The 16,203-nt window shown below is 45.4% G+C and overlaps 1 protein-coding gene across 1 annotated transcript in view; it reads right to left on the bottom strand.

The window, feature by feature from the left end:
• LOC126212659 (uncharacterized) overlaps positions 1 to 16,203 on the bottom strand; it is a 140,709-nt gene that overhangs the window by 87,841 nt on the left and 36,665 nt on the right. The window contains exon 2 of the mRNA XM_049940082.1: positions 13,377 to 13,644. Coding sequence (XP_049796039.1) covers positions 13,377 to 13,644 — 268 coding nt within the window. The remainder of the gene's footprint in view (positions 1 to 13,376; positions 13,645 to 16,203) is intronic.

Below are 16,203 nucleotides of genomic sequence, written 5' to 3'. Positions count from 1 at the left end.
GTGAAGGGATGCTGATCACTCGTCAGCATGTCGTGATGCTGCTGGCGCAGGTCAGTGCCTCAGCTGCATGTAGAGCGGGCATCGGCAGCAGGCGCGGCATGCGTAGCCCACAGGACGTTATCAGCTCCCAACTCAGTGCTTTCGATGATCACCCCATCCTGCACTCATGCAGTGTCTGCTGATGGTGATCCAAGATGCGAGTTGCCGTGCGAGATGCCTGGTTATCCACCGTGAGTCGAGCAAAACTGCTACACATGTTTACGAGTCAGCCAGATGCATCTCGACTGGTCGGTGCGAAGATGGTAGTTTTTAGATCATCAATGATGACCCAGTGGAGGGGAGAGGCTGGCTGTTCACGTTTTCTCATTCACGATGACCCAGAAGGCAGCAGCAGGAAACCACAGCTGTGGTATGCATCAGTTCTGGCTGCCCCAGTATTGGAAGTCAGCAGCAGGTAGAAGGGTAAACATAGCTATTACCATAGTTGTACTTGCCTAACAGTAGTTTTGTGATGATGAGTGATGGTGAGTAAGTAAGTTATCGTATGTGCAATAACATTATCTGCCCTCACATATCTGACTGTTTGGGTATGATTAGCTCTTGATGTGCACCTGCTCGTCCCTCTCCCAAGCCGTCCCAGTACACACTGCATTGCATCGTGCAATGTCACTGCTGAGTCCTGTGTATGGAGAGGCATGGGCAAGAGCATGCGTCTATATATTGTGCTGTTGAAGTAACTGTACATTATATAACCTGTGCATTACGCAACAAATAGTGTCGAGGTATGGATTAAACACAATTAAGATTATCTACGCATTGTATTCATTACTTTTAACCATATCATGTAGCACATATCAAACAGTAATAGCATTTGACAATTATGATAAAGATCAAAAGTCAAATAGTAAATAACTGTTACAAAATATATTTTCCCTTAGGACACGCAATGTTGTTAAATCAAAAGGTATCTTGTAGCCTGTCTTCTTCCTCAAAGTTAGTTGTCTCCATACCAGTTTTCATCGAAATCAGTCGAGCAGGTTAGTAAGAATAAAACTTTCGGTTACGGTTTTTTTTGGGGGGGGAGGGGGGGGAGTGTTGGAATAAAGCCTGCACAGAGCCCCAAGCTATGCTCTAGTTACCTGTGAATTCAGGAAAATTCATCTAGCAATTTTGGAGAAGCGTGTTCGAACAGACAAACAGACAGACCCAACTGTAATACAGATTTATTCTTAGTACAGAATCAAGCAATGGCTGGGTTAGAACCTGGGACCTAGGGCCACAGACGCTACTCCTAGACTATGGGTGAACTACTGCATACAAAGCTGAAACCCAGTATGCGATTAAATGAATATCAGCTGCAGAACAAGTGTTTCCCTCGTGATACTCACTGAAGAGCCATAGAAACTGTTGTTACACCTGCAAACTATCGTGTACGGCTCCGGCGAGTATGCAGAAGTGCCGCAACGCGCGTTGCAAGCCATCGCAGATATGGCCAATAATGTCCATTTCGGGGAGTATGGTGACCAGTGGAAGTGCCTAAAATTATAAGAGTCTTCCTGGAGCCACTCTGTAGCAATTCTGGACGTGTGGGGTGTCACATTGGCCTGCTGGAATTGTCCAAGTCCGTAGGAATGCACAATGGAAATGAATGGAAGCAGGTAATCAGACAGTACGCTTACGTACGTATCACCTGTCAGAGTCGTGTCTAGACGTATCATAGCCCCCAAATCACTCCAACTACACACGCCCCACAGCATATCACAGATTCCACTAGCTTGAACATCCTCCTGCTGACATGCAGGGTCCATGGATTCATGAGGTTATCTCCCTACGCGTGCACATCAATCCGGTCGATACAATTTGAAACGAGACTCGTCCGACCAGCCACCATGTTTCCAGTCGTCAACAGACCAGTGTCGGTATTGATGGGCCCAGGCGAAGCGTAAAGCTTTATGTCGGCTCTGAAAGCCCATGTCGATGATGTTGAATGGTTTGCACGACTTGCTTGATGGCTCAGCATCGAAATCTGCAGAAATTTCTGGAAAAGTAGCACTTCCGTCACGTTGAACGATTCTCTTCAGTCGTCGTTGGTTCCGCTCTTGCAGTATCTTTTTCCGGCCGTAGCGATGTTGGAGATTTGATGCTTTCCCGGATTCCTGATACTCACGGTACACTCGTGAAATGGTCGTACGGGAAAATCCCCACTTCATCGCTACCTCGAAGATGTTGTGTGCCACCGGTCACTGTAGCTGTAACCGATCTGTCAACTGCACCAGACACTAGTTATCCCACATTGGGGTTGCCGACCGCAGCGCCATATTCTGCCTGGTTACATATCTCTGTGTTTGAATACACACGCCTAAAGCAGTTCCTTCAGAGTAAAAGTATGTTGAAATGATCTAGGACTTGAGATTTGTAGATATTCAGTGAAAAGTTGTGGTCGCAACATCCATGCACAAATGTCGCTAGCAGTAATGACAGACTCCGTATTCCATCCCTGATGAGCCAATGGGGATTGAAGAACCACTGTGTCATCTTCTACTAATGGCGCGCCTGGATGTGGAACTGAGGATCATGGGGTCAGCACGCCACGCTCCCAGCTGTCGGCTTTCATGAGGCTGCCGGCCGGAGTGGACGTGCGGTTATAGGCGCTACAGTCTGGAACCGCGTGACCGCAACGGTCGCAGGTTCGAATCCTGGCTCGGGCATGGATGTGTGTGATGTCCTTAGGTTAGTTAGGTTCAAGTAGTTCTACGTTCTAGGGGACTGATGACCACAGTAGTTAAGTCCCAGTGCTCAGAGTCATTTGAACCATTTTTTTCATGAGGCTGTGTACGCCCTGTTCTTGTTCTCTGACAAAGAAAAGATCACTGCCAGTATCGGAAATCGAACATCGCTCCCTACACATACCAGAAATACTGACCAGGGCTGCGGAGGTGTACAGTAATCATGTGCGCTGACTCTGTACAATGCCTGATAATGGTACAAAATTTCTGAGTGAAATTAAAAACGAACGAAATGTGTTTATATCAGGTCGGCCACCATAACGAAATTTCCAACCAGCTGCTTACTTTTAGATTAATTAAGTGTAGTCGAAAAGTGCATGTCTCAAATCATCAAAAGCACGTGCATCAAAGCACGAAATAAGCTCTCTGGATAGAATGTTATTCACCGCCTTCATGAAGTACATGGGTTGCTTTGGATTGCTGCAGGTGGCGCAGAACTTGTACCAGGTGGTCACGTGACCCTCCACCGCTCACGTTGGTGGTGGCAGTGAGGTGGCAATCGCGGTTTGTTTGAGCGAGTCGACTGTATGCAATGAGCATACTAATGTGGGTGGACGTACTATTGTCTTGGGACATGCATATGACCAAGGTCAGAAATGAAGTTATCCAGTTTCTTCGTGTATCATTTCGGACTGTCAGAGTGTCTACAAGGAATGATGTACCACTCATACTGATGTAACACCGCCTGAGAATAGTCGTCGAATAAACACCCTAGCCGTCAGGACCAGAGACGACTGTCACTTCGAGTCAGTAACAGTGGGTTTCAAACCCAACGTAAATATCTGCTCTCACTGAATGCAGGTCCTTCTCAACCAATTAGCGAATGATCGACGAGAAGGCACCTGCATAGGCTGCACATTTCTAGTCGGATGCATTGCGAAAGGCCGTAGCCTACGGCGGCAAGTAAAAATACGCATCTTCAATGGAACAAGCGACACAGAAACTGGACAGCCTATCCTCAGATGATCAAGGCACTCTGGGCACCGACTTTCCAGTTAAGCGTTTAACGTTCAGTGTGTGTGGAGTGTGTTCTCAGGTTGAACGTGCTTATGTAATGTTTTGCGTGTGGTTTCTGCACCATGACTTTGATTCACTCATTCAGGGCACCATGAACCTAAGCCAGGATGGTTATTTCAACAGTCCGTCCCTAACCTCCACATATTCGTGATGAGTATGCCGTGGACACCTCCATCTTACGAAATGACAAAAACCATGTTCCTGATTTGACCAACAGCCAACCTACTCCGCCTCTACATGCCGTCTATACGGCCTAATCTTAAAAGTCATAGACAATGTCTGATGCTGTAACTCTTCAGGCTTTCCCGGCGATCTAATGACATCTTGGGTTGTCGGGTGTTCTGCCGGATATCAGCGTCGTGCTTGCACGATATTTCGGTCACGTAGCTCGTAACCTTCATCAGGTCGCACATGATGAAGGTTACGAGCTACGTGACCGAAATATCGTGCAAGTACGACGCTGATATCCGACAGAACACCCGACAACCCAAGATGTCATTGTCTGATGCTATTTATAGCAGCAGCTGATGTATGCCATTCAGGCAGAGTCGTAGTTGATGTGTAGTGTACTATCCAGAACAGGTTGGCTGCTCTTGAAACATGGTGGTGTCACATGAGTACACTGATCTTCAATGCATGACATCATCAGTGACCTTAACACATTCACATGTCACCATCAAAGACCTAGAACTCATGATGTTGTAAATTTGGAGGATGGGAGAAATTTTAAAATACTTATGATGCCACGTGGCACAGAATTTAATAAATTTAAGCTCGCAGCTGGTGGTAAATTTAAAAATATGACAGGTGGAAATGGTGGAAATGAAAAGTGCAAGATGACATAGGTGTGAAATAGTTTTTCAACTAGTCACAGTGCAGTATCTATTTTTTGCCTATGAACATCATATTCCAAACTTTCGTAAGTGCACGACCACACACAGACACACACACTAATGTTATATTAATACAGTACTGTTTTGCCAGTAAATTTCATCTCACAATGTGTAATGTTCTCTCTGTTTTCATACTTAACGTTTATGTGAAATACTGTAACCTCTTGCTAGTAAATTTCGTCTCTCTCATTTTACACTCCACTAATGTTTATGCCGAATACTACACTGTTTCATCGTCAGTGTATTTAATCTTTCTCTGTCTCTCTTTGAGTTTATAGCATTTACGGCAAACACTGTACTTCGCAGTTATCAATAAATTTCATCTCTGTCTTTGCAATATACTTGCGAACGCATAAAAGCTTGGCAATTGCTAAATTTGTGTGGGAATATTTCCAAATTACCTTGTCCCCCTCCTCTCTCCATCTCGTCCTCTTCTCCCCTCTATTTATCCATCTCCTCCTCCTGCTTCCTCTCATTGTCCATCTCCTCACTCCTCTATCTGTGCATCTCCTCCTTCCCCCTGCCTCTGCCCATTTTCTCCCCCTCCCGTCTCTATCCATTTCCTCTTCTGCTCTCTCTCTCTCTGACCTTGAGCTGTCTATATTGTTACTGCAAACGAAACCTTAATTGGGAAATGAATTCACCTAAAGTGAATGTGTAAATCATTTGGGATCATTAAATAAGTTTTACAGTAGAGATCTCTACATTTGCTGGATCTGTGAGGACAGTATCTTCTATGACAGTATTCCTCGTAGTTTTAATATGTGAATGGGTATGGGGGCAAATTCTTGGATGATTCAGATTCCTTACTAGTATCCTAATCACAAATCGGTAAGCGATAACTACAAATACCTATTTCCTCTTACACTGACTGTAGTGAAGGAAATAAATCAGCACGCAGTTTTTAATACAATTTCTGTTTAAAACGATATATAAGAAGAAACAATATATGTGGAAAAAAACAGTTTGGCTAATAGTTTAGATGCACTGATAAGAAAACCAAACTGCACATATTCAAAGTATAGCATTTTATTTCTCACAGTCAGTTTGAACAGAAAACCTATACATTATTGTCTAAAAAATGTATTGCCTATGTCTCTCTAGATACTAGTAGAGTATTGTGTAAAACATTGAATTACTTCTTGAGTTTTAGCTAACAGCATTTCCCCTTTATGTATTACATATAAATTTATTTTCCATACAATTTAAAAATATGTAGCCTATGACTGTCCAAAAGTATATGAGCATTTTTTCTAAAATAGGTGAGGTAAACTGGTCAAGAATTTTTCTATGGCCTGCTCATTCACCAGATTTAAGAAAGGGCGATATCTGGTTATGGAGCCATCACATAAGCATCGTGCATGCAGAGCTCATTCAAGATGTGGAGACACTGGAGGAGTGTATTCGTGCAGCCCTTGACACTATTCAGACGCAGCCTGGCCGAAGTGAACGTGTGGGACACAACATGCTGCATCACATACACGCATGTGTTGAGGCACATGGAAACCATTTTTAATACCTACTGTAACTGCTGCATGGCACAGCACATATTACACTGCATTCTCTGTTACAATGTCTGATTGAATAAACCGTCTCCAGAATGGAATGTGCTTCAAATTTGTACATAATACTCTACTAAATATTCAGACACACACACCTACTTATATATATATATATATATATATATATATATATATATATATATATACACTCCTGGAAATGGAAAAAAGAACACATTGACATCGGTGTGTCAGACCCACCATACTTGCTCCGGACACTGCGAGAGGGCTGTACAAGCAATGATCACACGCACGGCACAGCGGACACACCAGGAACCGCGGTGTTGGCCGTCGAATGGCGCTAGCTGCGCAGCATTTGTGCACCGCCGCCGTCAGTGTCAGCCAGTTAGCCGTGGCATACGGAGCTCCATCGCAGTCTTTAACACTGGTAGCATGTCGCGACAGCATGGACGTGAACCGTATGTGCAGTTGATGGACTTTGAGCGAGGGCGTATAGTGGGCATGCGGTAGGCCTGGTGGACGTACCGCCGAATTTCTCAACACGTGGGGCGTGAGGTCTCCACAGTACATCGATGTTGTCGCCAGTGGTCGGCGGAAGGTGCACGTGCCCGTCGACCTGGGACCGGACCGCAGTGACGCACGGATGCACGCCAAGACCGTAGGATCCTACGCAGTGCCGTAGGGGACCGCACCGCCACTTCCCAGCAAATTAGGGACACTGTTGCTCCTGGGGTATCGGCGAGGACCATTCGCAACCGTCTCCATGAAGCTGGGCTACGGTCCCGCACACCGTTAGGCCGTCTTCCGCTCACGCCCCAACATCGTGCAGCCCGCCTCCAGTGGTGTCGCGACAGGCGTGAATGGAGGGACGAATGGAGACGTGTCGTCTTCAGCGATGAGAGTCGCTTCTGCCTTGGTGCCAATGATGATCGTATGCGTGTTTGGCGCCGTGCAGGTGAGCGCCACAATCCGGACTGCATACGACCGAGGCACACAGGGCCAACACCCGGCATCATGGTGTGGGGAGCGATCTCCTACACTGGCCGTACACCACTGGTGATCGTCGAGGGGACACTGAATAGTGCACGGTACATCCAAACCGTCATCGAACCCATCGTTCTACCATTCCTAGACCGGCAAGGGAACTTGCTGTTCCAAGAGGACAATGCACGTCCGCATGTATCCCGTGCCACCCAACGTGCTCTAGAAGGTGTAAGTCAACTACCCTGGCCAGCAAGATCTCCGGATCTGTCCCCCATTGAGCATATTTGGGACTGGATGAAGCGTCATCTCACGCGGTCTGCACGTCCAGCACGAACGCTGGTCCAACTGAGGCGCCAGGTGGAAATGGCATGGCAAGCCGTTCCACAGGACTACATCCAGCATCTCTACGATCGTCTCCATGGGAGAATAGCGGCCTGCATTGCTGCGAAAGGTGGATATACACTGTACTAGTGCCGACATTGTGCATGCTCTGTTGCCTGTGTCTATGTGCCTGTGGTTCTGTCAGTGTGATCATGTGATGTATCTGACCCCAGGAATGTGTCAATAAAGTTTCCCCTTCCTGGGACAATGAATTCACGGTGTTCTTATTTCAATTCCAGGAGTGTGTATATATATATATATATATATATATATATATATATATATATATATATATATATATATATATATACACTCCTGGAAATTGAAATAAGAACACCGTGAATTCATTGTCCCAGGAATGTGTCAATAAAGTTTCCCCTTCCTGGGACAATGAATTCACGGTGTTCTTATTTCAATTTCCAGGAGTGTGTATATATATATATATATATATATATATATATATATATATATATATACTCCTGGAAATTGAAATAAGAACACCGTGAATTCATTGTCCCAGGAAGGGGAAACTTTATTGACACATTCCTGGAGTCAGATACATCACATGATCACACTGACAGAACCACAGGCACATAGACACAGGCAACAGAGCATGCACAATGTCGGCACTAGTACAGTGTATATCCACCTTTCGCAGCAATGCAGGCTGCTATTCTCCCATGGAGACGATTGTAGAGATGCTGGATGTAGTGCTGTGGAACGGCTTGCCATGCCATTTCCACCTGGCGCCTCAGTTGGACCAGCGTTCGTGCTGGACGTGCAGACCGCGTGAGACGACGCTTCATCCAGTCCCAAACATGCTCAATGGGGGACAGATCCGGAGATCTTGCTGGCCAGGGTAGTTGACTTACACCTTCTAGAGGACGTTGGGTGGCACGGGATACATGCGGACGTGCATTGTCCTGTTGGAACAGCAAGTTCCCTTGCCAGTCTAGGAATGGTAGAACGATGGGTTCGATGACGGTTTGGATGTACCGTGCACTATTCAGTGTCCCCTCGACGATCACCAGTGGTGTACGGACAGTGTAGGAGATCGCTCCCCACACCATGATGCCGGGTGTTGGCCCTGTGTGCCTCGGTCGTATGCAGTCCGGATTGTGGCGCTCACCTGCACGGCGCCAAACACGCATACGACCATCATTGGCACCAAGGCAGAAGCGACTCTCATCGCTGAAGACGACACGTCTCCATTCGTCCCTCCATTCACGCCTGTCGCGACACCACTGGAGGCGGGCTGCACGATGTTGGGGCGTGAGCGGAAGGCGGCCTAACGGTGTGCGGGACCGTAGCCCAGCTTCATGGAGACGGTTGCGAATTGTCCTCGCCGATACCCCAGGAGCAACAGTGTCCCTAATTTGCTGGGAAGTGGCGGTGCGGTCCCCTACGGCACTGCGTAGGATCCTACGGTCTTGGCGTGCATCCGTGCGTCGCTGCGGTCCGGTCCCAGGTCGACGGGCACGTGCACCTTCCGCCGACTACTGGCGACAACATCGATGTACTGTGGAGACCTCACGCCCCACGTGTTGAGCAATTCGGCGGTACGTCCACCCGGCCTCCCGCATGCCCACTATACGCCCTCGCTCAAAGTCCGTCAACTGCACATACGGTTCACTTCCACGCTGTCGCGGCATGCTACCAGTGTTAAAGACTGCGATGGAGCTCCGTATGCCACGGCAAACTGGCTGACACTGACAGCGGCGGTGCACAAATGCTGCGCAGCTAGCGCCATTCGACGGCCAACACCGCGGTTCCTGGTGTGTCCGCTGTGCCGTGCGTGTGATCATTGCTTGTACAGCCCTCTCGCAGTGTCCGGAGCAAGTATGGTGGGTCTGACACACCGGTGTCAATTTGTTCTTTTTTCCATTTCCAGGAGTATATATATATATATATATATATATATATATATATATATATATATATATATATATATATATATATATAAATGTGTGTGTGTGTGTGTGTGTGTGTGTGAGTCTGAGGGCTACGTCCATCCGAACATTTAGCACAGTATCATGTAAAAATTTTAGGTAAATTTGTCAAGATTTTTTTCTAGAATTTTGATAACATTATAAAACAAAGACTTGTCTTAATATACACTGAATCGCCAAAGAAACTGGTATAGGCACACATATTCAAATACAGAGATATGTAAACAAGCACTATATGATGCTGCGGTTGGCAATGCCTATATGAGACATCAAGTATTTGGCACAGTTGTTAGATCAGTTACTGCAGCTACAATGGAAGGTTATCAAGATTTAAATGAATTTGAACATGATGTTATATTCGGTGCATGCGCGATGTGACGCAGCACTTCTGAGGTAGCGATGAAATGAGGATTTTGCAGTATGACCATTTCACGAGTGTACCGTGAATATCAGGAATCCGGTGAAACATCAAATCTCTGATATCGCTGCGGTCAGAAAAAGATACCGCAAGAATGGGACCAACAGCAACTGAGGAGAACGTGACAGAAGTGCCATCCTTCCTCAAACTGTTGCAGATTTCAATGACGGACCATCAACAAGTGTCATGCAATCGACTCAAAGAAACATTATGGATATGGGCCTTATAAGCCAAAGGATCACTCACGTACTCTTGATGACTTCACAATACAAACCTTTACCTCTTTCCTGTGCCCATCAAAAGCGGCATCGGACTGTTGGTGACTGGAAACATGTTAGCTGTTGGGACAAGTCTCGTTTCAAATTGTATTTAGCGGATGGATGTACGGGTATGGCGATAAATCCTCATGAATCCATGGACTCTGATTGTCAGAAAGGAGCTGTTCAAGATTTTGGAGGCATTGTAATGATGTGGGTCTCATGCAGTTGCATATTTTTAAATCAAATGCCATTGACCACCTTTGACTTTTTATGGTCTGCAGCCATCCACAATTTTTAATTCTTTAAAACTCCTACAGTCCTCTATCTTGAAGTTGTCATATGTTCCACATCATTGATGACATCATGTGTGCATGAATCATGCCGTTTTCGCTATGTGACTGCATGATTTAATATTACCGACACAATTGCTAATGCAAGACGAAGTTAATAACGTAGAACGCATTTTCTGACATAACCGTTAAGTCGGAAAACAAGAGTGAGAGATGAAATGGCAGAGGTTGTAATATTATTGAGATTTCCGTCGTATGAAAGCTGTGAGTACCCTTAGAAAGGCATTCACCTATCTGTATATTAAATGATCAACTAATGAGATGAGACTTATTCTTTGCAAGACATTTGTTTTATATAATTTACGTAACTGTAAAGATGCGCATCTAGCACGGACGCTAATACATCGATTGCACAGTCAAAGAAACTTTTTAACAGAAGCTGAACTGACGTTCCGCTTCGATCTAAATAAAAGATGACAGTAAAAACTTTTGTAGATCGTCAGATTTTATCGTACTTCTGCTTGTAATGTACAAGCATAAAGAAGGTCGACTTTAAGCCATAAAAGTGAGCGGTCTTGCCAGCGTGCAGACAACATTATTTATTAACAAAATTCTAGTAATTTATGTGCGATACTGTAAACCGCTGAGTTATTCTTATGAAGGTGTTGAACAGTGCAAGAATTGTTTTGAAGGAAGGAGAAAAGTAATGACTGTAATCTGTGACAAAAACGTGAACCAAGGAGCAAGCACAGGACAGGCTGAAATCTGATCGCACCATACAGTTAGAAAAGTACTTATGTAAGTTATACTGTTTGTAAATAAGCCCTAATTGCTTGTGAGAATCGTTTGAATATATTTAGTGTTTACCAGACTTCTTATTCTATTCTTTTCTTTTATATTTTTTTCACCCTCATGTCATAGTACTTTTATAAATGTCAAACAGCCTTTACTACAGCAGAGAATACTGCGGCTTCCTGGTCGTAGACAGAAGGCCGCTCCTTGTCTTCTATACAACTCATAGCTGCCCCATTTATTAATGATTTCATTTGCAAATGCAGTTTTTTTATTGTTCATTGTTAAACTTCCCTTAGGTGATTATAAAATTCATACTGATTGCGTAAAGAAAATTGAGTTGTTCTTTTATAAATAATAGAAGCCTTTGCGTAACCAAAAACCAGCCTCCTCCTCACATCGATCAGGAACCGACCAGAAGTCGGACGTCTTCGACCGCTTTCGCGTTTCCTGTGACAAAGCATTGCCAAACTGGGAACACAACATTCTAGTATGAAACACAATATATATATATATATATATATATATATATATATATATATATATAAAAGATTAAAATTGAAAGAATTGAAATATGTTTAACTTATTTGTTTTTTTCTTTCATTATACTAGAAGGTGGAACATTATGCAAGAAAGTTGTGGATCGTTTTGAACATGGTGGGATTCAGAAAATATACTGCACTGTGATTGGTTGGAAAAAATTTTTGCATTGCCATCTTACATTTTTTTTTAATTTTCCAGAAGCACCAACTTGCATATTTTTAAATCTAATGCCATTGACCACCTTTGACTTTTTATGATGTGCAGCCATCCACAATTTTTAATTCTTTAAAACTCCCACAGTCCTCTATCTTGAAGTTGTCATATGTTCCACATCATTGATGACATCATGTGTGCATGAATCATTGAAGTTGTCATCCATTCAAGAGAAATGATCCCATGTGATATCATCAGGGGTCAACAGAGGTGAAAGTGGTCTGGAATCGCCACAGCATTCCTACCGTAACTTTGCAGGATGTGATTATCGGCGAGTGGCTTCAGCAGCACACGACATACCTACTGGAACTCGTGGACTCTTTGCCTCGTCTAGCTGAGGTCGCTGTAGGGGCTAGAGGCACTGTCACCAGTCTTAGCGTGCTGGCTTGTAGGGGTTGACAATGAGTTGTCTGGTGTGCTTGCTAACAGACATCAGTCTTAGAAAAGAGGAGAAGTAGAGGATAGCGTACAGAACAGATTTAAGCAGAGGAGTAGAGGGTTAGGTATACAATTACTGGCTGTGGCCTTCAGTGCTGTACATATCATTGATGATATCATGTGTGCATGAATCATTGATGTTGTCATCCATTCAAGAGAAATGATCCCATGTGATATCATCAGGGGTCAACAGAGGTGAAAGTGGTCTGGAATCGCCACAGCATTCCTACCGTAACTTTTCAGGATGTGATTATCAGCGAGTGGCTTCGGCAGCACATGACATACCTACTGGAACTCGTGGACTCTTTGCCTCATCTAGCTGAGATCGCTGTAGGGGCTAGAGGCACTGTCACCAGTCTTAGCGTGCTGGCTTGTAGGAATTGACAATGAGTTGTCCGGTGTGCTTGCTAACAGACATCAGTCTTAGAAAAGAGGAGAAGTAGAGGATAGCGTGCAGAACAGATTTAAGCAGAGGAGTAGAGGGTTTGGTATACAATTACTGGCTGTGGCCTTCAGTGCTGTACATATGATTGATGACATCATGTGTGCATAAATCATTGATGTTGTCATCCATTCAAGAGAAATGATCCCATGTGATATCATCAGGGGTCAACAGAGGTGAAAGTGGTCTGGAATCGCCACAGCATTCCTACCGTAACTTTGCAGGATGTGATTATCAACGAGTGGCTTCAGCAGTACACGACGTACCTACAGGAACTCATGGATTCTTTGCCTCATCTAGCTGAGGTTGCTGTAGGGGCTAGAGGCACTGTCACCAGTCTTAGCGTGCTGCCTTGTAGGGATTGACCATGAGTTGACCATGAGAAGTAGAGGATAGCATATAGAACAGATTTAATCAGTCGAGGAGAGGGTTACTGGCTGTTATACGTACCCCTCCACAGAGCAGGAGTCGATGCAGTGGGCAGCGGCACGGCGCATGAGGTCCCTGGCGCTGGCTAGTAGGCTGGCCGTGGCCCGCGTGAGGCCGGGAACCGCCGCCAGGGCGGCGCCACACTTCTCATCGTCAGCAGGCTGCGGGGCTCCCCCTCCAGGGGGCGGCCGTCCATCATTCCAGATGTCCGGCACCAGGTGGGCCACAGCTGTCACCGCGGTGGACGGCGGCGCCAGAATCTCGCACGTTTCAGTCAGGAAATACCTCCCTGCGAAACGTTTCTCGATCATCTCGAGAATACAGGCTTAAGCTAGTGACTTCTATCTACATCAAGACTACTCGCCACTGAAATCGCAAGGCTACAAATTACGGCCATCAAGAAGTGTCAATATGCTGCCACGATTTTTTACCTTTCCTCTCCTCCCCCCCTTTTCCCCCTTTTTGGTCCCCCCACCCCCATCTACCGCAGTGTCGCCTCTACAGTGCTGTTTTAAATGAGTGTTCAGTTTTGTGCATCCCCTGTCAGTGCTGTCAACAGCCACCATATTGTCGCTAGTTTTATCTCGTGCGAACAGAAACCAGACTGCCGCCGTGTTTTTTAATTGTGCCTCTCTCCTGCCTGTGTGTCTCCATCCGCAACGTCAACGCCATGTTTTTGTATTTTAAGTTCCGCAACTTTCCGCCATTTTACTATTATCGCCTTTTTTATAATGTTTGTTCTCCCACCATTGTTCGTTTAACTTTTCTCTCATCTGTAGAGCAGCGTATTAAGCAGCTGTCAGTCCACCCCTACCCAAGTGGTGGGGGGGGGGGAGGGAATCGAAAATCAATAAAGGAAAAAAATATCAATATGGTATCTGGTGTACTACCTGTTTTGACAAGAATGTGATTGAGAAGTGTGGTGGAGTGGTTAGCAGACTGGAGTCGGTTCGACTCCAGCATCTGGCCATCCAAATGTAGGTTTTCCACGATTTTCTTAAATTTCCCCAGGCAAATTCCAGAATGGTTTTTTTGAAACCACACAACTGATTTCCTTTCCCATCCTTGACGTAATCCGATATCCATTGGGCATTAAGCCCAATCTCCCTTTCTTTTTTACGACAAGCTTATAATCGGCTGACTGCCAGCACAGCGGCCACTGCTGAGGCCTTCCTCGCTAAGGAGTCAGGGAGAGGCACACAGACAGCATTCAACACGGCAGCCGCACCACTTAGTCTTTTCTGACGGATCCTGGTTCTGATTACAGCATCTTGAAGCCAGAATGCGCGTTTGGAGGCACCGAGGAGACTGAAGTCTGACCGGTTGCAAAAATGTTCAAATGTGTGTGAAATCTTATGGGACTTAACTGCTGAGGTCATCAGTCCCTAAGCTTGCACACTAATTAACCTAAATAATCCTAAGGACAAACCCATGTCCGAGGGAGGAGTCGAACATCTGCTGGGACCAGCCGCACAGTCCGTGACTGCAGCACCTTAGATCACTCGGCTAATCCCTGACAGGTCGCATTTCTCGGATGGTAGGGCTGATCCCTGCGCCCTATGTTCAACATATGTGTGAGGCTACCTTCCAACGAAATAATTCGAGACTGCATGTTGTCCTCAATGCTGCGACAAACCTCTGTATAGAGGGTTTCAACTGCTTCCGTGACTTTGACATTCTCCGAGTCTCCGGTCACAAGTCGCCGAGATTCCAGCACGTCACTGCTCACTCTCCACTGAGTCGAGGCAGCGTGGAATGGCAGTTGCAGGAGTCATTCAGGAAGTCGGTCAAGGTGGGGCTAATGGCGGGGGGGGGGGGGGTGGGCGGGGATGGACTTGGGCGAATGGAATATCGCTTAGCAAAAGGAGAGTTAGTGTCCTCCACCGACAAATTAGTATAATTTGGTGTTGCTTAGAGTAGTTTTTGGTATCTGTTTTGGAGTTCCCGTCATGTGTGTTCTGGGGAAAATATTACGATTTGACCCACATGTCTGGCGATTTCAAAGTGTTTGTCTGGGTTCAGGAATTTAAGTGTTTGTAGTCATAGCCGGCATATTTAGCTTTCTTGAATATTGTAAGTGGTGTTCGTACCTTAATATGCAAGTAATGTATGTTAATACATAATGAGGTGCCCATTTTAAGTTAAATGATATTTATTGGTTTAGACAGTAAGCTGTTTAGTCTCTCTTATTCTTTTGTTAAAATGTGTTTCAAATACATTGCAACCTAAATTGCTACATAATTATACAAAAAGTCATTGAATCTGTTGAAGTAATATATTCGCTGATTTATAAAGTGATTTTATCCAGTGTAATATAATAGTCCATGGGGGGGGGGCTAAAACCCCCGTAGATACCCCCCTTGCCACCGCCCCTGGTCAGTTGGCAGTTGGACTCGATGTCTTTGTCGGACTGGAGCTGCTGTTGATGCACAGGTGGCACCACCGTGTAACTCACTCTTCACATGAATAACCCTCTAGTCAGCTACAAATGCTGTCTACTGTACCGGATACGCACTATCAGTAAAACTTCGTTATTTGCTGTCCCTCACAGTGCTACAATTCCAATGGGCAGAAGTGTACTTCTACACCCATAGTTTAGCAGTCACTGTGAAGTAGTGTGCAGTGTACTACTTACTTGCCATTCTTCCCCTTTTGATTGGGTGTCCACCTTGGGATGAACAACGTTTTCAAATTGTTCTGTGGTTGCAGCGATTAGTCTGATCTTGTATTAACGTTACCTAAACGGACGAGGCGTATGTGGCTCCCACCGAGCGAGGTGGCGCAGTGGTTACCACACTGGACTCGCATTCGGGAGGACGACGGTTCAATTCCGCGTCCGGCCATCCTG

The sequence above is a fragment of the Schistocerca nitens genome, chromosome 11 (assembly GCF_023898315.1).
Source record: "Schistocerca nitens isolate TAMUIC-IGC-003100 chromosome 11, iqSchNite1.1, whole genome shotgun sequence".
Classification (NCBI taxonomy): Eukaryota; Metazoa; Arthropoda; class Insecta; order Orthoptera; family Acrididae; genus Schistocerca; species Schistocerca nitens.
The sequence above is the reverse complement of the archived record's forward strand: the minus strand, read 5'-3'. Positions and strand labels throughout refer to the sequence as shown.